The sequence below is a fragment of the Oncorhynchus gorbuscha genome, linkage group LG06, assembly GCF_021184085.1.
Source record: "Oncorhynchus gorbuscha isolate QuinsamMale2020 ecotype Even-year linkage group LG06, OgorEven_v1.0, whole genome shotgun sequence".
Classification (NCBI taxonomy): Eukaryota; Metazoa; Chordata; class Actinopteri; order Salmoniformes; family Salmonidae; genus Oncorhynchus; species Oncorhynchus gorbuscha.
In genome coordinates this window covers 13,998,496-14,021,299 of record NC_060178.1, presented here as the reverse complement: position 1 = coordinate 14,021,299, position 22,804 = coordinate 13,998,496, and the positions used below count along the sequence as shown (strand labels likewise).

General features: G+C 42.7%; 1 protein-coding gene across 2 annotated transcripts in view; it reads left to right on the top strand.

The window, feature by feature from the left end:
- Nucleotides 1–22,804, top strand: part of LOC124037580 (plasma membrane calcium-transporting ATPase 1-like) — a 44,598-nt gene that overhangs the window by 16,239 nt on the left and 5,555 nt on the right. For both annotated transcript variants that reach the window (XM_046352420.1, XM_046352422.1), the window contains exons 3-11: nucleotides 9,417–9,614; nucleotides 14,428–14,685; nucleotides 14,863–14,988; nucleotides 16,928–17,164; nucleotides 18,190–18,216; nucleotides 21,118–21,267; nucleotides 21,423–21,637; nucleotides 21,740–21,982; nucleotides 22,273–22,514. In XM_046352420.1, coding sequence (XP_046208376.1) covers nucleotides 9,417–9,614; nucleotides 14,428–14,685; nucleotides 14,863–14,988; nucleotides 16,928–17,164; nucleotides 18,190–18,216; nucleotides 21,118–21,267; nucleotides 21,423–21,637; nucleotides 21,740–21,982; nucleotides 22,273–22,514 — 1,696 coding nt within the window. The remainder of the gene's footprint in view (nucleotides 1–9,416; nucleotides 9,615–14,427; nucleotides 14,686–14,862; nucleotides 14,989–16,927; nucleotides 17,165–18,189; nucleotides 18,217–21,117; nucleotides 21,268–21,422; nucleotides 21,638–21,739; nucleotides 21,983–22,272; nucleotides 22,515–22,804) is intronic.

Here is a 22,804-nt window from a genome sequence, read left to right as displayed (position 1 = left end):
CTTCACCAGCTAACGTAACTTTTTGTAAATGTTGAAGCATTTATGCTATAAACAAAGCACATAAAGCACATGAAGGCTTCGTAATTTATAAAGGTGTCATGTTAACTGATTGATATTATCTCATAGAACAAAACGTGTTAAAATCAGACCTTATTTTACGTGGTTTATCCCAAAACCCTATTCTTTCCCCATTCATTTTTCACATATGGATGGCTGAACAAACCATAGGTAACTAATTTCCGGGTTTTAGGACTACAAGCTGGCTAACTGTGGCTAACTCTGTTCCAGTGGTGCATCGTGCTAGGGGGCAGGGGGTTAATGCCCCTCCAAACCCGGATTATACCTCTGCATACCTCTGCCGTGCTTTAGGCTAGAAATGAACTGTAGTTTCTATGGCTGAGTTATACAACCTTCAAAAGTCACTGACTTAAAACCATTTTATTTTACTTTGCTTTCAATGTGAATTTAGTCATATTTTACAATGTAAGACTCTCACAATCAATTGAGCTATTCACCTTCTGAAAATTGCAGACAATTACTTTTGACTATCCATGGTAAATTCTACACATATTTTTATAGTTAGTTCAAAACTGATTTGAGCTATTAGAGGGCAACAGCCAGCAGACCAGGGTTTAAACCAGCAACCCTTGCAGTTATCCAAAGACACCACCTGTGGCATTAAGGGACAGACTTTTTGGCAGATGCAAAATTAAAGGTTACAAAAGCACTGGCAATGACAGACTTCTGGTTCCCCCCAAGAAGTCTGCCTTTGCATGTAGAAATGTTGTACAAGGCCCTTTAAAATAAGAAATGCCTACTCCACCCATGCTCTACCAAGGTTTTCCAGTACACAGCTTTGACCTACTACAGGAGCTATGTTGGTCTATTGTACTTCAAACAATGTGTAAGCAGGTTGCATAGGATTCAAACCTTCTCAAACACCCTAATGCATACTCTTCAGAGGAATAATGGACTTTACAGTGTCCTGTTATTTAAAAAAAAAAATACATTGTAGAATATTAGTGAAAACATCAAAGCTATGAAATAACACATATGGATTCATGTAGTAACCGAAAAACTGTTAAACAAATCAAAATATATTTTATATTTGAGATTCTTAAAAGTAGCCACCATTTGTCTCGATGACAGTTAATTTGTGGCATGTATTTCCATCTTAATGCATTTGAGCCAATCCGTTGTGTTGTGACAAGGTAGGGGTGGTATACAGACGATAGCCCTATTTGGTAAAAGTCAAAGTCCATATTATGACAAGAAAAGCTCAAATAAGCAAAGAAACGACAGTCCATAATTACTTTAAGACATGAAGGTCAGTCAATACAGAAAATGTCAAGAACTTTGAAAGTTTCTTCAAGTGCAGTTGGAAAAACCATCCAGGGCTATGATGAAACTGGCTCTCGTGAGGACTGCCACAGGGAAGAAAGATCCAGAGTAACCTCTGCTGCAGAGGATAAGTTCATTAGAGTTAAGTTAACAGCCTCAGCAATTGCAGCCCAAATAAATGCTTCACAGAGTTCAAGTAACAGACACACCTCAACATCAACTGTCGAGACTGCGAGAATCAGGACTTCATGGTTGATTTTCTGCAAAGAAACCACTACTAAAGGACACCAACAATAATAAGAAACTTGCTTGGGCCAAGAAACACGAGCAATGGATATTAGACAGGTGGAAAATTGTCCTTTGGTCTGATGAACCCAAATGTGCGGTGTGGGTGAATGGATGATCTCCACATATGTGGTTCCCACCGTGAAGCATGGAGGAGGAGGTGTGATGTTGTGGGGGTGCTTTGCTAGTGACACTGTTAGTGATTTATTTAGAATTAAAGGCACACTTAATCAGCATGGCTACCACAGCATTCTACAGCGATACGCCATCCCATCTGGTTTGCACTTAGTGGGACTATCCTTTGTTTTTCAACAGGACAATGACCCAACACACCTCCAGGCTGTGTAAGGGCTATTTGACCAAGAAGGTAATGACATATGTAATGAACTGCCTATCGATCAGCACAGCAATTGATTAAACAGGACCATATTTGCAAATCAAGTGTTTCTGAGCTTTTGTCAATATTACACAGGTAAGCTAACAGTTACAGAAATCAGGCATGCAGACAGGCTGTATAGACCTCTATATACAGTGCCTTCATAAAGTATTCACACCCCTTGACTTATTTCACATTTTGTTGTGTTACAGCCTGAATTCAAAATTTATTTAAAAAATAAAAATTCTCACCCATCTACAAATAATACCCCATAATTATACAGTGACAACATGTTTTTAGATTTTTATTCAAATTCATTGAGAATTAAATAAAGAAATATCCCATTTACATAAGTATTCGCACCCCTGAGTCAATACCCTGTAGAAGCACCTTTGGCGGCGAATACAGCTTCATTACAATACAGAGTCATTTAGTTATGTCTGTATCAGCTTTGTACATCTGGATTTGGGGATTTTCTCCCATACTTCTTTGCAGATTTTCTCAAGCTATGTTCAGATAATGGGGAGCGGCGGTGAACAGCAAGGATTTGCCTGTATTTGGCTCCATGAATTGTTCCTTCTATCCTTACCAGTCTCCCAGTCCCTGCTGCTGTTTAAGGATCCCCATAGCATGATGCTGCCACCACCATGCTTTATGGTAGGAATGGTGTTAGACGGATGATGAGCTGTGCCTGAGATATTTCTGTATTTCATTTTCAATACATTTGCAAAAATGTCTAATGCATGTTTTCACTTTGTCATTATGGGCTATTATGTGTACAGTCGCTTGCGAAAGTATTCACCTCCCTTGGCATTTTTCCTATTTTGTTGCCTTACAACCTGGAATTCAAATATTTTTGGGGGGTTGAATAATTTGATTTACACATCTTTGAAGATGCAAAATATTGTTTCTTGTGAAACAAACAAGAAATAAGACAAAGAAAACAGAAAACTCGAGTGTGCATATCTATTCACCCCCACCTAAAGTCAATACTTTGTATAGCAATCTATTGCAGCAATTACAGCTGCAAGTCTCTTGGGGTATGTATCTATAAGCTTGGCACATCTAGCCACTGGGATTTTTGCCCATTCTTCAAGGCAGCGCCTTCAAGTTGGATGGGTTCCGCTAGTGTACAGCAATCTTTAAGTCATACCACAGATTCTCAATTGGATTGAGTTCTGGGCTTTGACTAGGCCATTCAATATTATTTAAATGTTTCCCCTTAAACCACTTTAAGGGGTTTTACCAGTATGCTTACTGTCATTGTCCTGCTGGAAGGTGAACCTCCGTCCCAGTCTCAAATCTCTGGAAGGCTGAAACAGGTTTCCCTCAAGTATTTCCCTGTATTTAACGCCATCCATCATTCCTTCACGTCTGACTAGTTTCCCAGTCCCTGGTGTTCTTCGGGTGATGAGAGGTGTTGGGTTTGCACCAGACATGGCGTTTTCCTTGATGGCCAAAAAGCTCAATTTTAGTCTCAACTGACCAGAGTACCTTCTTCCATATGTTTGGGGAGTCTCCCACATGCCGTTTAGCGTACACCAAACATGCTTATTTTTTTCTTCAAGCAGTGGCTTTTTTACTGGCCACTCTTCCATAAATCCCAGCTAAGTGGACCTATGGACAGATACTCCAATCTTCAATCTCCTCTGTGGAGCTTTGCAGCGCCTTCCGGGTTATCTTTGGTCTCTTTGTTGCCTCTGATTAATGCCCTCCTTGCCTGGTCTGTGTGTTTTGGTGCGTGGCCCTCTCTTGACAGGTTTGTTGTGGTGCCATATTCTTTTCATTTTTAATAATGGATTTAATGGTGCTCCGTGGGATGTTCAAAGTTTCAGATATTTTTTATAACCCAATCCTGATCTGTACTTCTCCACAACTGTGCCACTTGCTTAGTGGTGTTCCAGACTCTGGCGCCTTTCAGAACAGGTGAATATATACTGAGATCATGTGACAGATCATGTGACACTGAGTTTGTACACAGGTGGACTTTATTTAACTAATTATGTGACTTCTGAAGGTAATTGGTTTCACAAGATCTTATTTAGGTGCTTCATAGCAAAGGGATGAATACATATGCACGTACCACTTTTCAATTTTTTTATGTTTTTTTCTTTTAAAAGTTTTATTTTTTCATTTCACTTCAACAATTTGGAATATTTTGTGTATGTCCATTACATGTAATGCAACGAAATAGGAAAAAAGGGGGATGAATACTTTTGCAAGGCACTGTAGATCGGTGATAAAAAAGTATCATTTTAGCCATTTTGAATTCAGGCTGTAACGCAACATCATGTGGAATAGGTCAAAGGGTATGAATACTTTCTGAAGGCACTGCATGAATAAATGTGTCCAACACACCACCACCTGTTGTTATGTTGGGCACATACTGACCAAATAAAGATGTTATGAAATATTTTTTTCTCAAATACATGTTTTGCTAAAGTAACAGTGAATGAAATACAGTCAAAACAGCTCGCTCAATCAAGCATGATGGTCTTGTAAGTATAAAAGCAAACTTCATATAATTAAAAAAAGTTTGAAAAGGTAGTGGAATGGAATGTAGTGTGTAGTGTAGTGTGTAGTGTGTAAAGAATCCAATACAAATCACATTATCGTGTGATCACCTCTTCTAAGAGTATGAATTAGGCTGATTGCGAAGGTTTGAATCCTAATCAACCTGCATACACATTGTTTGAAGTGCAATAGACCAACATGGGCTACTGTAGTAGGTCAAAGCTAGAAAACCTTGGTAGAGCATGGGTGGAGTTGGCATTGTGGTCCTCATGTGAATTTCCTTTCTGTTTTTGGCTTCACACCAATGTCTACATCTCACTTAAAACAATTTTTGTTTCTAATAGGTATAGGTGAGTGTTCACTGGTGTTTGGAGCCCAAGTTCCTTGGTGTTCCATGAGGACAGGGCTTTCCATGCACTGGTGTTTGGAGCCCAAGTTCCTTGGTGTTCCATGAGGACAGGGCTTTCCATGCACTGGTGTTTGGAGCCCAAGTTCCTTGGTGTTCCATGAGGACAGGGCTTTCCATGCAGTGGTGTTTGGAGCCCAAGTTCCTTGGTGTTCCATGAGGACAGGGCTTTCCATGCAGTGTCACATTCTGTCCTTTGACATTTGCCAGGCATTATTTATTCATTCACAATGGCCTTCTCATGCACACTCAATAAACACCTTTAGCATTTTGTCGTCACGCACCATTTCTGACCCACCAACTGAGACATGATTGACATACATAGAGCATTAAAATGTCACACGCAGCTTGACTACATGGGAAAATCCATTCGACCGACACATAAAGATGCACTGCTGCACCACTGCAATATAACTCAATGGCGACCTGTGGGCGCAGATTGATTTACCGTGTGTAATCCCCCTCACCTTAAACGCCCGAGCATGGAAGTTGATTGCTTGGTTCAGGACTAATCTCTCATGCTTGTGTAACGTTTTTATTGCTCCTTTTTGTTCATTTTTGAAAGATGAGGCAGCTCAAAGCCTGTATGTCGAGCATTATTCAGTGATAGGTTGAAGCAGAACCGCAGGTGCTTTTCCCCTGAGTTGGATTCTAACCTTTAAGTGTCAGAAGAAGCAAAATTGCTTTGAGGGAATAAGCATACAAACTCAGCTGAGGTCAGAGAATGCCTAGGCTGCTCTCGATGCAGGCTGCCTGGAGTCACACAAGCAGCCATTTGACCCATACTGCAGTGATAACGATAGAGTCATCCGCTCTCCAGGGGGAATTCAAGATAGGTCATGCCTCATAATATTAGTGCAAAGTAGGGTGATATGGCGTAAAAATCATATTTCTGTTTTTTTTCTCAATCCCATGGGTGATTCATGATCTTGTTTTTCTTTTCTCAAATTACAATTAAACCTCAAGGCACTGCATTTCAAACAGTCAGCAATAATCTAATGAATTCAGGGCTTGTAATATTATACCTAGGCTTAATATAAGCCTTCCACCACCATAGGACCCGCTAAAGATTTTGTTAACTATTTTATCAAAATAGTTTAACCAGCTATTTCACAATAATCACTGATCTGGCTTTCAAGTTTGTCTATGAAATGCCCTTTTCGTCAAAATAAATACCAGAACCATGCACAATGCACATCCCCACTAAAAATGACCAACTTCTTGTAACAAGCATTATAGAAAATTTAACACAGGTCTTATAAACAACATTTCAAGCACAAGCTCACATTGTAGTGAGTAACCAGATAAATATTTATATTTTAAGTCTAGCCAACTTGGATCTATTTACTGGCTAACAAGGTTGAACAGTTGACCTGTTATGAACACACCCTCCTGTCCATCTCCAACTGTTAGAACAGCATGCTAGCCTGTCCACTTTGTTTAGATGTTGAAATCAAGGGTCCTACCTGTACACATAAGACAATGCTTTTTTATCAGAATGAGAACGAGTTGCCAATTCTTTATACAAATGTGTAATTTTATGCTCATTGCACATTTATAAAATGACTAGACAGCTAGCACATAACAGTCTGTGGCTAAAATGTTGCTAGCGGTATGTGCTACAACAATGCCACAAGCAACAGAAGCTGAGCATTAATTTTCCAGAAACAAAGTTAATTGATATTCTAGTAGGGTCATATTTCTGGAGTTGCAACATAAAAATATATCATTAGAAAGGTTAAAGGGACATTTCTAAATGTTTCATATTCATCATCTCCAGCACCACCCCAACAGCAACATATGTGAAAATTCTGCATTTCTACACTACCGGTCCAAAGTTTTTGAACACCTCCTCATTCAAGGGTTTTTCTTTATTTAAAAAAATATATTTTCTACATTGTAGAATAATAGTGAAGACATCAAAACTATGGAATAATACATGTGGAATAATGTATTAACCAAAAAAATATATTTCATATTTGAGATTCTTCAAATATCCACCTTTGCCTTGATGACAGCTTTGCACACTCTTTGAAATCTCTCAACCAGCTTCACCTGGAATGCTTTTCCAACAGTCTTGAATGGGTTCTCACATATGCTGAGCGCTTGTTTGCTGCTTTTCCTTCACTATGCAGTCCGACTCATCCCAAACCATCTCAATTTGGTTGAGGTCGGGGGATTGTGTAGGCCAGGTGTATTGTAAAGTGACTGTTCTACTGGATGTCATAAGGTGAATGCACCAATTTGTAAGTCGCTCTGGATAAGAGCGTCTGCTAAATGACTTAAATGTAAATGTAAATGTAAATGTAAATGTAGGTCATCTGATGCAGCAATCCATCACTCTCCTTCTTGGTAAAATAGCCCTTACACAGCCTGGAGGTGTGTTGGGTCAATGTCCTGTTGAAAAACAAATGATAGTCCCACTAAGCCCAAGCTAGATGGGATGGTGTATCACTGCAGAATGCTTTTGTAGCCATGGTGGTTAAGTGTGCCTTGAATTCTAAATAAATCGTAGACAGTGTCACCAGCAAAACACCCCACACCATAACACCTCCTCCTCCTTGTTTTACGGTGGGAAATGTACATGCAGAGATCATCCTTTCAACCACACTACATCTCACAAAGACACGGCGGTTGGAAACAAAAATCTCAAATTTGCACTCTAATCTCCATTGCTCGTGTTTCTTGGCCCAGTCAAGTCTCTTCTTTTTATTGGTGTCCTTTAGTAGTGGATTCTTTGCAGCAATTCAACCACGAAGGTCTGATTCACAGTCTCCTCTGAACAGTTGATGTTCAGATGTGTCTGTTACTTGCACTCGGTGAAGCATTTATTTGGGCTGCAATTTCTTGAAATGTTTCATATTGACTGACCTTCATGTAATTTCTCTTTGCTTATTTGAGCTATTCTTGCCATAATATGGACTTGGTCTTTTACCAAATAGGGCTATCTTCGGTATAACCCCCCTACCTTGTCACCACAAAACTGGCTCAAAAGCATTAAGAAGGAAAGAAATTCCACAAATTAACTTTGAAGAAAGCATAACTGTTAAGTGAAATGCATTCCAGGTGACTACATCATGAAGCTGGTTGAGGAAATGCCAAGTGTGCAAAGCTGTCATCAAGGCAAAGGGTTGCAGACCATCTCTCCCCACTAGCTGGTTGAAGTTGTGTGCCCACAAGCAGCAATGCTTATTATTTTGCATTGCTAAATTTGACATGGCATGATTGAAAAACTGCAGATGTCTTTGTTTCACACACACACACCACATTGGTGTCACTGACCATTACTTTTTAGGTATACTATGTTGATAGACAAGGCACCCATCTCGTCCCTTTTATTTTGTTATTATCATAGAAGCACTAGAGATCTCTATAAAATCTAACGAGAATACAGTATAAGAGGAGTAAACCGAGTTTGTTGTTTGACTCGTTTTGCCTGTCCATTTGGCTCAGAGATTAGATCAGTTTGCTTTCTGTATCAGAGGGGCAGAGGCAGAATCACCTAATGCAAATGTATGTCTTTGTCATAATTTTATTTTAAATCAATGATTAAATGTAAAGAAAAGTACAGCCAATACAATCTCAGATCTGGTTGCATTATGAAGCACCTTTCAGCGAGAATACATTTGTCCATCAAAAAGGCTTTGGTGTGACACTTTCTGTCTGCAAAATAACCAAAATCTTACCAAAGATATTGGAATATTGCAGGTCGCAGGTGCATCATTAAACAGGATCCCATACTGACTGTTGGTATCTGCATGGTATCTGCATGGTATCTGCACAGTATCTGCCTAGTATTGCCGTCATGGACAATGTAAAAAAAGATACATCTTACTGCAAGTATTTTGAGTGGTCTTTTTGCACATGCCAGTGCTATTTAACATACTTTTGAGTCTAGCATGTTTTTGAGGGCAGATGAGGGCTTTGAATGGCATTGATTTGCCTAGCCTGTTCTAAAAATCCTTGTGATGTAACATTCCATGGGCCGTGTTCATGGTCCTCCGACCTTTGTCAGGTTTAGTCATAAACACAGCCCATGCAGAGCCACCACAAAGGTCTAAAGCTTCAGGTTAGAAAGCCTCCAAAAACAAACAACTCTAACCGTTCTTGACAGGTTCTGTTTCTGCTGTTCAGTGTGTGAACATAATGAAAAGTTCAAACAGACAAGTCTGCATTACTTTGCTCAGAAGTGGGAGTTCAAGCAGGGGGAGAGTAACACTATTTTTCTATTCATTTTGGGATGCATGTACAGATTATCATCCAGTTGCAGATCTTTTCTGCAATGCAGACGTTTAAAAAGGCTTCTGAAGTTTGTTTTGTCCCTACGAAAATGTCCATCAATAATATTTCACATAATAATTCACCTTTCCTGTTGCTGCAGTATTGTGATGGTTCAGATTAAGATCCTATATCTGTATCTGATACTATATGAATTCTAGACAATACAAAATGACATACAGTTGTTAATAATTCCTTTCCCTCCTTCGTCTCTAGGGTTAGGAGGGCATGCTGACGACATCGCCAGAAGGAAAGAGGAGTTTGGACAGAACGTAATACCTCCAAAAAAGCCAAAAACATTTCTTCAGTTAGTGTGGGAAGCGTTGCAAGATGTGACACTAATTATCCTAGAAGTGGCAGCCATCATTTCATTAGGCCTTTCTTTTTATAGACCTCCAGATGCCGAAAGAGAAAGTAAGTATCTACTCTTATTTGAAATACCATGTCCTCTAATGCAGTGCTTCCCAAACTTGCACCCCTTCAAACATTCAACATCCAGCTGCGAACCCCCTCAAGCACCTGGGTCAGCGCACTCTCAAATGTTGTTTTTTGCCATCATTGTAAGCCTGCCACACACACGCTATACATTTATTAAACATAAGAATGAGTGTGAGTTTTTGTCACAACCCGGCTCATGGGAAGTGACAAAGAGCTCTTATAGGACCAGGGCACAAATAATAATATAATAATAATCAATAATTATGCTCTTTATTTAGCCATCTTACATATGAAACCGTATTTGTTATTTGAAAATTGTAAATAACTCAACACGGGTTAATGAAAAGGGTGTGCTTGAAAGGATGCACATAACTCTGCAATGTTGGGTTGTATTGGAGAGAGTCTGTCTTAAATACATTTCCACACACAGCCTGTGCCTGTTTAGTTTTCATGCTAGTGAGGGCCGAGAATCCACTCTCACATAGGTACGTGGTTGCAATGGGCATCAGTGTCTTAACAGCGCGATTTGCCAAGGCAAGAAACTCTGAACGCAGCCCTATCCAGAAATCTGGCAGTGGCTTCTGATTAAATTACATTTTCACAGAACTGCTTGTTGCAATTTCGATGAGGGTCTCTTGTTCAGATATCAGTAAGTGGACTGGAGGCAGGGCATGAAAGGGATAACGAATCCAGTTGTTTATGTCATCTGTTTTGGGAAAGTACCTGGGTAATTGCACACCCAGCTCACTCAGGTGCTTCGCTATATCACATTTGACATTGTTCGTAAGCTTGAGTTCATTTCCACACAGAAAAAATACAATGATGGAAAGACCTGTGTGTTGTCCTTGTTAATGCAGACAGAAAAGAGCTCTTAGTCTCAATGTTGTTCCGCACGTTGAATATAGTTGCGGAGAGTCCCTGTAATCCTAGATACAGATCATTCAGGCGAGAAAAAACATCAACCAGATAGGCCAGTAGTGTGAGAAACTCATCATCATGCAAACGGTCAGACAAGTGAAAACTATGGTCAGTAAAGAAAACTTTAAGCTTGTCTCTCAATTTAAAAAACGTGTCAATACTTTTCCCCTTGATAACCAAAGCATTTCTGTATGTTGTAAAAGCATTACATGGTCGCTGCACATATCATTGCATAGTGCAGAAAATACACAAGAGTTCAAAGGCCTTGCTTTAACAAAGTTATTTACAAGTGTACTGTCCAAAATGTATTTCAAACTGTCAGGCATTCCCTTGGCAGCAAGAGCCTCTCGGTGGATGTTGCAGTGTACCCAAGTGGCGTCTGGAGCAACTGCTTGCACTCACATTACCACTCCACTATGTCTCCCTGTCATGGCTTTTGCGCCATCAGTACAGATACCAACACATCCTGACCACCAAAGTCCATTTGATATGTCAAAGCTGTCCAAATATCCTCTCCTGTTGTCCTGGTTTCCAGTGGTTTGCGGAAGAGGATGTCTTCCTTAATTGACCCACCATAAACGTAACGCACATATACCAGGAGCTGTATACCAGGAGCTGTGCCAGGCCCGCCACGTCTGTTGACTCATCCAGCTGTAACGCATATAATTCACTGGCTTGTATGCGAAGGAGTAGTTGTTTTTTGAAACATCTCCTGTCATGTCATTGATGCATTGTGAAACAGTGTTGTTTGATAAAGATATTGTCTGTATAGTTTTTTGGGCCTTTCCCTCAGCATTGTCCCAGCCATATCCGCGACAGCAGGAAGAAGTAAGTCCTCCACAATAGTATGGGGCTTGCCTGTCCTAGCTACTCGGTAGCTCAGTGTCACGCCCTGGCCATAGAGAGGCTTTTATTCTCTATTTTGGTTAGGCCAGGGTGTGACTAGGGTGGGCATTCTATGTTCCTTTTTCTATGTTTTTGTATGTCGTTGGTTTTGGCCGGGTATGGTTCTCAATCAGGGACAGCTGTCTGTCCCTTGTCTCTGATTGAGAACCATACTTAGGTAGCTCTTGCCCAACAAGGGTTTTGTGGGTAGTTGTTTTCTGTTTTGTGTATTGCACCTTGCAGAACTGTCCATTTGTTGTTTTTGTTCAAGTGTTCGTATTTATTAAACGTATTATGAGTGCTTACCACGCTGCACCTTGGTCCTCTTCTCCTTCTCCCGACGACATTCGTTACAGAACTACCCACCACCAAAGGACCAATCAGCGTGTAATGGACTCCTGGACATGGGAGGAAATATTGGACGGCAACGGACCCTGGGCACAGCCGGGAGAGTAAAAGGAGCTGGAGGCAGATAGAGCGGCGCGGCAACACTACGAGGAATTGGCTCGAGGTAACGTGCACAAGAGGCAGCCCCAGAACCTTTTTTGATTGGCGTGGGCACACGGGGAGATTAATGGAGTCAGGTAGGAGGCCTGAGCCAACTCCCGGTGCTTACCGTGGCGAGAGAGTGAACGGGCAGGCACCGTGTTATGCGGTGAAGCTCACGGTGTCCCCAGTGCGCACGCATAGCCCGGTGCGCTACATCGCGGCTCCTCGAATCGGCCCGGGCTAGAGTGGGTATCGAGCCAGGAGGGATGATGCCAGCTCAGCGCATCTGGTCTCCAGTGAGTCTCCTTCGCCCGGGTTATACGGCACCAGACCTATGCACGGTGTCCCCGGTTCGCCAGCACAGCCCAGTGCGGCCTGTTCCAACTCTCCGCACTTTCCGGGCTACAGGGGATATCCAGCCAGGACAGGTTGTGCAGGCTCATTGCTCGAGACCTCCAAGTGCACCTCCACGGCCCAGCGCATCCGGTGCCTCGGCCAAGGAGGAGGCCGCCGGTATGTCTCCCCTCCTGTCCGGAGCCGCCAGAGCCGCCCTTCACTCCGGAGCCGCCAGAGTCGCCCTTCACTCCGGAGCCGCCAGAGTCGCCCTTCACTCCGGAGCCGCCAGAGTCGCCCTTCACTCCGGAGCCGCCAGAGTCGCCCTTCACTCCGGAGCCGCCAGAGTCACCCTTCACTCCGGAGCCGCCAGAATCGCAGCCCCTCAGTCCAGAGGCACCCCTCAGTCCAGTGGCGCCATTTCCTCTACAGTCAGGCTCATTCTCAGTCCATTAGACCATTAGGGCCCATAACACATTAGACCATTAGATCATAACAACATTAGACCATCCATTAGATCATAACAACATTAGACCATAACAACATTAGGAAGGCCCACAGCAGGATCCTCCCCTTTAGAGTCAGATCATTTGACCATAACAACGGACCATAACAACGGAGTCCGCACATAACAACATTAGATCATAACAACATTAGACCATAACAACATTAGACCATAACAACATTAGGACCATAACAACATTAGATCATAACAACATTGTCACGCCCTGGCCATAGAGAGGCTTTTATTCTCTATTTTTTGGTTAGGCCAGGGTGTGACTAGACCATAACAGGTGACCATAACAACATTAGACCATAACAACATTAGCATTCTATCTTCCTTTTTCTATGTTTTTGCATGTCGTTGGTTTTGGCCGGGTATGGTTCTCAATTAGGGACAGTCTGTCGTTGTCTCTGATTGAGAACTATACTTAGGTAGCTCTTGCCCAACAAGGGTTTTGTGGGTAGTTGTTTTCTGTTTTGTGTATTGCACCTTGCAGAACTGTTCGTATTTATTAAACGTATTATGAATACTTACCACGCTGCATCTTGGTCCTCTTCTCCTTCTCCCGACAACATTTGTTAAACTCAGCATCTAGCCCCTTCTTATTAATGGTATCTGTTGCTTTTACACATGTCTTACTTCTCGAAAGTAGTCTTTATTCTCACTCAATAAACTCCTGTGGCTTATTTTTCAAATGGTCATGTTTTGTTTCTAAATGTCTGCGCAAGAGTGAAGGTTTACCGAGACAGAGTAACAGTTAATGTGATTGGATGTTAATTATTTGATTAGGCTAGTTGTATTTAACATTGTGTTATTATTTTGCTGAACACTAGATGGTTTCATTTAATTTTTGCCAATGAAACAAGGCTACTCAGGCGAGAAAGAAACATCACCCAAATGTATAGCCCTGTTGGAAAATATAAATGTACTGTTTGAAAATGTGAATCACATTTTTATTTGGCGTACCCCCCATGGCATTGCTCGTACCCCTGGGGGTACCCCAGTTTGGGAATACCTGCTCTAATGGATTAATCACCAGGTGATTCATATTTACTCAATCAAATACCAAAAGATCTGATTGTTGCTACTTTGCAACTGTAAACTTCATGCATGCAGTAATACATGCGTCTGGTTTGTGCAGTTGCAGGTAATTGGTTATTGGACGGATAGTTAGTGTTTCATTGCAGACCAAAACAAGCAGATCTAATTTCAGACGGCACTTTGTTTCTGTGTCCTCCTGGGGATCGTCACAAGTCTCTGACTTTGTTGATAGAAAGAGATACTGCTTGGTACAAAGTGTGAGTATCCTGCCTATTATCTAATCATAAAGGGGTTCACTCTGAAACTGATACACTTCAATCAATCCATAATCCCATTCCACAAAGGACATCAGTGGCAGTAGTCGGTCGCAGTGTACTTCCTGGGATCAAGACAGTGTACTTCCTGTTTTATAATCATTGTAGGATACTTTCTGTGGGATCCTTTGGGTAATGGCCATGCTACCAAAGACAAAATTGTCAATGTCATCAGAATGAATGAGCTACTTGTCCTCAATTTAGGATTAGGCCTGAGGTATAAAAACACAATTCTGGAGGGAATGCAATGTACTTCTGTCCTTTGTAGCACGTCCAGATAGTGACAACTGTCCCTTTCTTTCAGATTGTGGGAAGGCAGCGGGAGGAGTGGAGGATGAGGGGGAGGCAGACACGGGCTGGATTGAGGGTGCAGCCATCCTCCTGTCTGTCGTCTGTGTGGTCCTGGTGACAGCGTTCAATGACTGGAGTAAAGAGAAGCAGTTCCGCGGGCTGCAGAGCCGTATTGAACAGGAGCAGAAGTTCACGGTGGTCCGCAGAGGTCAAGTCATCCAGATCCACGTGGCTGAGATCGTAGTCGGCGATGTTGCACAAGTGAAATACGGTATGGTCCTGAAAGAAAAATGCCGTTCTGTGTTTATTTGTGTGTGTGTCCGTGTGCTAGCTTGCATACAGTATGTGTGTGAGCAATCCTACTTTTTTCCTCTACTCTGTCTGAATCTGAGGTAAATGAGCTAACTCACCCAGCTGAACAGTCTGGTGTATGTCTATGTTTTTCCAGGTGACCTTCTTCCTGCTGATGGTGTGCTAATCCAGGGAAATGATTTGAAAATCGATGAAAGCTCTCTAACCGGTGAATCTGACCATGTCAAGAAGACATTGGACAACGATCCCATGCTGCTGTCAGGTAATGATGATGAGCCTTCCTCTCTTCATATAATATGGCTGATGTCTAGTTACAAATCCAATATGGATCAGACTGTATAACGCCCAGTGGTATCACTCCCCTTTCAAGCTAAAATCCTTAGTTGATAAGTACTTTAAAAAAAACTTATTAGTGAATGATATTGATTCTTGAAAAAATTACTTTATAAATGCCTCATGAGCTTTGTTCAACGGTTGTACCCCATCTAAAGCTAGTTTTACTACAATGTTTATCAACAACATAAAACAAACTCTGTATAGCCTTTAAACATGGTTAAAAATGTCATTTTGATATCCATGCTGTATCACATCCGGCCGTGATTGGGAGTCCCATAGGGCGGCGCACAATTGGCCCAGCATCGTCTGGGTTTAGCCGGGGTAGGCCGTCATTGTAAATAAGAATTTGTTCTTTAACTGACTTGCCTAGTTAAATAAAGGTTAAATAAATAAAATAAATAATAATAATATCATGGATGGTCAGTCCTTGCATCCATTTCTTGTTCTATGAATATGAGAGTGCTTACATGAATCCAGGCCCATCACTCAGCCTTTTAAAGAAACAGAGGCGGGGTGCTGCTTTGTTATTGTTTTAATTAATGAGGGAGTTCTGTTAATTCCCCGGGCACGTCCCGGGTGAAGCGGGTTAGCGTTGATTGCATTTGTTTTGGAACTGAGTTGCCTCCCGGGCGTGAGCCAGGTGCCCTCGTTCTGGCCAACGGCGAAGTTGGCTCAAAACAAAGGTTACATAGTTTGAAGCACGTGGAGTAATGTGTAGGATTCTGTGTTTTCAAATGCAAACATGATTGATTTTGATTAACAGGCTTTATCTGCCTTCTCAATGAAAAGTAGTTTGAAAATTCAAACATATATTTTCTGGTTTCTGAACGATGCATCATCCTGCCTTGTTGACAACAGATTACTGTTCCATTTGAGAAGGGCTCTTCTACCTCGCCGGTTTTGCATGTTCACGTCATGCAATTCGCAACATATCATACGAAATGGATGACGTAGTAGCCAATTGTGACCAATTTCGGGGACCCATTTTGTCTCGTATTTGCCAAAGCAGCAGCTACTCTTTGAGAGCCCTACTTTCAAAACTACTGGCTGAAATGATACAAGACCTTTTGGAGCGTCACTTTAATCAAACCTCATGGATTGTAGCTTGAAGGCTTGACTGCCACTGCACAGCACGACCACATGGGTCTCCTTGTTTGTAGACGACTACTAAGAGATGATAATAGATTGAGGCACTTGTTTTTCTCCCTTGAAATACTGTAGTTGCTGTGGCACTGGCAGGCACCCGGAAAAAAAAGTGAATAAATGGGGATTTGGGTGATGGAATGGACCTTTTGATTTCCCATCCCTACTCAAGTAGAGAATAACAACATTTACTACTCATGCCCTGTCTATGCCCTGTCTATGCCCTGTCTATCATGACCAAAAAAAGCCTGGTATATATTATTGTTGTGGGAGAGGCTATAAGGACACAGCTGACGATTAAACTGACTAGCCAAAACTTCAAACTGTCCCTTACCTTTACCCTAACCTTAACCAAACCCTTAGCCCTGACCCTAACACTTACCCTGCCTCGTAACCCTAATCTTAACCTAATTTTAATACATTCTGAAATTAAATATCTGTTTGGTGCATCAGACGTTATAGCCTTTTCCTATTACTGTCAATCACTCTTCTTAAGAGCTCTTAGGAGTCAACAGCTACTTGAAACAGCACGCTCTCTATTCCTCCATAGATACTGTTAGGCCATACAAGTTTAATTACATATTTAACAGATGCCCCTTCTTCACTTTTCTCAAACATGCAATAAAAGTCTGAAAATGTACCATCCCATTTTAGTTGGAGAGATTCCATTGTTAAGGTTCCTGTGATCATGTCTGTCCCATTACTGTCTTTTCTTTCGTCAGGTACCCACGTCATGGAGGGTTCTGGGAAGATATTGATCACAGCAGTAGGTGTCAACTCCCAGACCGGCATCATTTACACACTACTTGGAGCCGAGGAAGACGAAGATGACGATGAGGACGAAAAGGCGGAGAAGGAAAGGAAAAAGAGGGAGAAAGAGGAGAAGAAGAAAGAGAATGAGAGGAAAAAGAAAGAGAAGAAGGAAAAGAAGGACAAGAAAGACAAACTGGACAAGAAAAGTATGTTGAACTGGATTGTTCTTTCATAGCCATCTGTCACTAAATGTGTCAAACAAACCTCTCACCTCTGTCCATTGTATTAACTGTTATGAATAGACCTACTTGCTTTTTATTGAGACTCGCCATAGGAGTAAACATCAAATGGAATTGTTTTGAGAAACTCTGTCCAACAGGTGTTGTAAGATATTCGATTATGCTATCATTTATCCCAGAAGGCATACACTTGCTACATTGTGCCAGTGGCATGACATAAAGCTATCTGCTTCCATAGAGGTGATGGCAGACAAGGTTATTCTCCCTTTATTAACTGAAGTGGTCAATCAATCATTCAAGATAGATAGTCAAATTACGTTTTTGGCTTTGGGTCATCTATTAAAATGCCTGAAAATGTTTAAGCTGTCTTCAATGTTAATATGTCTGCCTATGGTGTGTGAGTGACATACACATTCAATGCTTCCACTCAGATGCTGGGCCAATGATAAAAACACTATGAATAACAAAGTTCCCACTTTACACCACACTACACAAACAGTTTCTATAGCTGAATAGTGGTGCATGTTAATCACAGCATGTGGGAGCACTATAGAAGATGCAGATTTAAGATCTCAGTTGGTTAACGTATCAGTTAACTGGCTGCAGTTGGGTCAGTTGGACCATGAACCTCTCTCCTGTCACACCCCGGCTAAAAACAGTTACTGCCTATGAATTAAACAACCTGGTCCTTAGCTTCCTGCCAAGAGTGTTAGAGGAGCGTTGTGTTTAAGTCTGTAATCCCAGTATCATTGATCAGGGGATTGTTATAGTGAGGGAGTACACTATTAGGGAGTTGAGACAGGAATGCATGTCAGAGCATTTACACCTCTTAGTTTCCAATGCGATGTATAAGGGCTAGCCGTCAATAAAACTCACATGCAAGGGAACACATTACAACTAGAAGGGTTTTGCCACTCTGCAAAAGTGAGAAGCTCTTTGCTGATGTGTAAATGGATACGTTTTTAAGTGCAGTTGTTTCTTTCTCTCCACAGATAAGAAAGATGAGAAAAACAAGAAAGGTAGGTTTGTTATTGTGTGTTATATCTATATTGAAGCTGCTAGTTTTTATTTGTGTGCACTTCACGAGCATGGTGTGTTTATATTGAGTACTGTATAGTTTGGTTTGTGTGTTTATATAGACTCTGTATGATCTGGTCTGCGTGAGGTGGGTAAAGTCTGAGCTAGGCCTCGCTGCCGGTGCAGCCCTGTGTTTCCCTGAGGGCATATGGTAATGTGTGTGTCCCTGTGGTCTGAGCAGCAGGTGCTCTTGACTCCGCTCATGGTGATTAGGACCAAGGAGATTACAGCTCTTAATCTCAGCAGCTGCTTTCCCCCTCTGCTTTTCTTCCTTTAGCTAACAACCTGTACTGTTTTCGGATCAGCACACTTAAACCCACACGCTCACTCACACATTTGCCTGGATGAACAAGGTCCCTTTACTTCACTTACTAACGCGTTGAGTATTTAGGGTTCTATTGCGTGTGTGTTTGTACATTTACAGAACGTGGGCATGTTTTGGGATGATGGCGGTTGGATTGGCTTGTAGAGAATCTCAGCCAAGAAAGAGCAATAATCCCCAGACTAGGATTAAAGACTGCGAGCCAAACACCATAGTGCCACTGCGGTGTATTACATAGAATAGCACCCCCTATCCGTTTCCATGCAGTATCAACAACCCCTGCCATCCAACTATGAATCCTTACACACCAATGTACTATTTTATTTCCCCCATTTAATTATTTGTTAATTGGATGCATCAACAATTCTTATTACAATTATTGTATTACGAGGTGCTCATGTTTGCTAATTTTGGACTTTTTTTCTAATGTATCTGGAAAAAATTAAGAGAGAACTGAAGGGAATGTTACAGTATTGTCACGGTCGTCATGAGAAGTAGACCAAGGTGCAGCATGGTGAGCGTACGTTTTCTTTTTATTTGATAATGTCGCCAACAACAACAGAATAAAAAAACGACCGTGAAGCTTACAAGGGCTATAGTACCCCTAGCAAAGACAACTTCCCACAAAACCAACAGGGAAAAGGCTGCCAAAGTATGATTCCCAATCAGAGACAACGATAGACGGCTGTCCCTGATTGAGAACCATACCCGGCCAAACACAAAGAAATAGAAAACATAGAAAATCAGAACATAGAACGCCCACCCCAAATCACACCCCAACCAAGCCAAAATAGAGTGGCGCCCCTGGTGTGGGGACCCTCGTTGCAGGCCCCGGACTGGGGACCCTCGTTGCGGGCCCCGGACTGGGGTACCTCGCTGCTGGGCCCGGACTGTGGATCATAACTGATGGGAGGAGACGTATAGGCAGCCTGGTGCATGGGGCTGCCACAGGGCCCTCCAGGCTGGGAAGGCATACAGGAGGCCTGGTTCTGGGAGCAGGCACAGGATGAACCAGGCTGTGGGGGAGCACTGGAGATCTGGTGCTTATCCCTGGCACCACTCTTACAGGCTGAATGCCCACTTTAGCCCGGCACCTCCCGAGCGCAGGCACAGGTCGACCGGGCTGTGGGGGAGCACTGGAGATCTGGTGCTTAACACGTGCACCTCTCCTTTTGGCTGAATGCCCACTTTAGCCCGGCACGGGCGGAGCGCAGGCATAGGACGCACTGAGCAGTCACAGCGCACCGGAGACACAGTGCGGAGCCGGCGCAGGATACCCTGTGCCGAAACGGCACCCTGGAGACCAAGAGCTCTGAGTTGGCACAATCCGCCCTGGTTGGATGCCCATTCTTTCGTGGCACCGGAGACAGCATGCGCTTTCCCGCATAACACGGTGCTTGCCCGGTCACTTGCTCCCCACGGTAAGCACGGGGAGTTGGCTCAGGTCTATAACCCGACTCTGCCAATCTCCCCTTGTGCCCCCTCCCCCAAATTTTGGGGGGGCTGCCTCTCGTGCCTGCTTCAATGGTTAGCCTCCTCATATCGCCGCCGGTCCTCCTTCGCTGCAGTCATCTCCTCCTTTGGACAGCGATACTCCCCAGCCTGCCTCCAGGGTCCCTTACTATCCAGGATCTCCTCCCATGTCCAGGAGTCCCTTTCACCACGCTGCTTGGTCCTTTGGTGGTAGGGAGTTCTGTCACAGCCATCATCGTCGGAATGACACCAAGGTGCCGCGTGGTGAGCGTACATTTTATTTTTATTTGATAATGTCGCAAACAAAAATAACAAAAACGACCGTGACGCTTACAAGGGCTATAGTACCCCTAGCAAAGACAACTTCCCACAAAACCAACAGGGAAAAAGGTTGCCTAAGTATGATTCCCAATCAGAGACAACAATAGACAGCTGTCCCTGATTGAGAACCATACCCAGCCAAACACAAAGAAATAGAAAACGTAGAAAATCAAAACATAGAACGCCCAGCCCAAATCACACCCTGACTAAACCAAAACAGAGACATAGAAAGGCTCTCTAAGGTCAGGGCGTGACAAGTTTGATACTGTAGAAGTAGATTTCTCCTGGTTTTTACTGCCTTATTCCTTATTTTATTCCTTACACTCAGGGAGTACAATTACTCAGGGAGTATAGTTACTCAAGGACTATTGTTAGTTACTCAGGGAGTATAGTTAGTTACTCAGAGAGTCTAATTATTCAGGTAGTATAGTTATTTACTCAGGGAGTGTAGTTGCTTAGGGTGTATAGTTAGTTACTCAGAGAGTATAGTTAGTTACTCTGGAATATATCCACTTCTGGAGTATAGTTAGTTACTCGGAGAGCATAGTTACTCAGTGAGTATAGTTACAGAGTATAGTTATTCTGGGAGTATAGTTACACTCTTGTCATCTCTGAGGAAATTAGTTTTGATGGGCCCATGTTGTGAATTAGATGTGAACCCAATGTTTCCCAAAATGTCTCTATTTCAACTTAATGTCATTTGAACCCATCCTCTCGTCTCCCTCAGGTAAGTCTAAGGGTGGTGCAGGCGTGGAGATGCAGCCCCTAAACAGTGACGATGGAGGAGAGGAGAAGAAGAAAGCCAACCTACCAAAGAAGGAAAAGTCTGTGCTCCAGGGGAAGTTGACCAAATTAGCGGTGCAGATCGGCAAAGCAGGTAAGACCATCACAAGGGAAGCCCTCTATTTCAACCAAGCAAAATTCGGAATTCTGAAAGTGCGTTTGATTTCCACAGCAGATTGTCTCAGTGTGTCATCATTAAAGATATTTTTCTCTTTCATGGTGTTCACTCCTATCCTTTCACCTGTCCAGGCCTGTTCATGTCGGGATTGACAGTAATCATCCTGATAACTCTGTTTATGGTGGACACCTTCTGGATCCAGGGCCTACCATGGGTCGCGGACTGCACACCCATCTACATACAGTTCTGTGTCAAGTTCTTCATCATAGGTGTAACTGTGCTAGTGGTGGCCGTGCCCGAAGGTCTCCCCTTGGCCGTCACCATCTCATTGGCCTACTCTGTCAAAGTAGGTATCACTACCATGTTAACACAGTATGTATAATTCAGACAGGAGTCATTAAGAATCGCATTGCCAGATCACAAAAAAATAGCCTCCTCTCTTCCTCAGAAAATGATGAAAGACAACAACCTGGTGAGGCACCTGGATGCCTGTGAAACCATGGGCAACGCCACAGCCATCTGCTCTGACAAAACGGGGACATTAACCATGAACAGGATGACCGTGGTCCAGGCTTATCTGGGAGACAGGCACTACAGGGTGGTTCCTGAGCCTGACCTCATCCCAGGCAAAGTCTTGGACCTGCTCATTATGGGCATCGGAGTCAACTGTGCTTACACTTCCAAGATCATGGTAAGTGAAAATATTTCACTCTGTTGAGATTTTCAACTCTGGCAAACAGAACACAAAAAGATCTGCAATAAAGCTATTTTCTTGACAATATTTTATTGACATCTGTTTAAATACATTGAGTGCCAGGTCAGGGATTTCAAGCCAGAGCCAAATCCTCTTGAGATCTGGGTACTTAGACCTTCATTTCGATCATGCATTGATATCAATGGGAAGTATTTGTAAAGAATTGAATTTATGTCAGTTGATTTGAAGTTTGGAACTGACCTTAATGTGTAAATGGTTTGTCTCAGTCTCCTGAGAAGGAGGGCGGGCTGCCGCGCCAAGTAGGCAACAAGACTGAATGTGCCTTGCTGGGCTTTGCCTTGGATCTGAGACGGGACTATATGACCATCCGCAATGAGGTCCCAGAGGAGAAGCTCTTCAAGGTCTACACCTTCAACTCAGTCAGGAAGTCCATGAGCACGGTGCTAAAGAACGCAGATGGGAGCTACCGCATGTTCAGCAAAGGAGCATCAGAGATCCTCCTGAAGAAGTAGGCCAGATTCCAAGAACACAGGATGAGATGTTACTATCCTTTGTGCAAGCACTTCCAAGAGTTAATGAACAGTGAGCGTGGTGAAATTTGGGGAGCGCATCGTCAGTAGTGTACCTTTGGTTCCTAGGGTGTTTCGGCCTTTCACACTATACACCCTCCTCAAAGGCGGCCAGCGACAGGGTGATCAATCCTACGCTTAGCCTAGCCAGGACTTAACTCAGCAAATTAACTTGCTCAGTATTATTTGTCAGAAACCTAATATAAATATAAACTTAAATATAAACTTA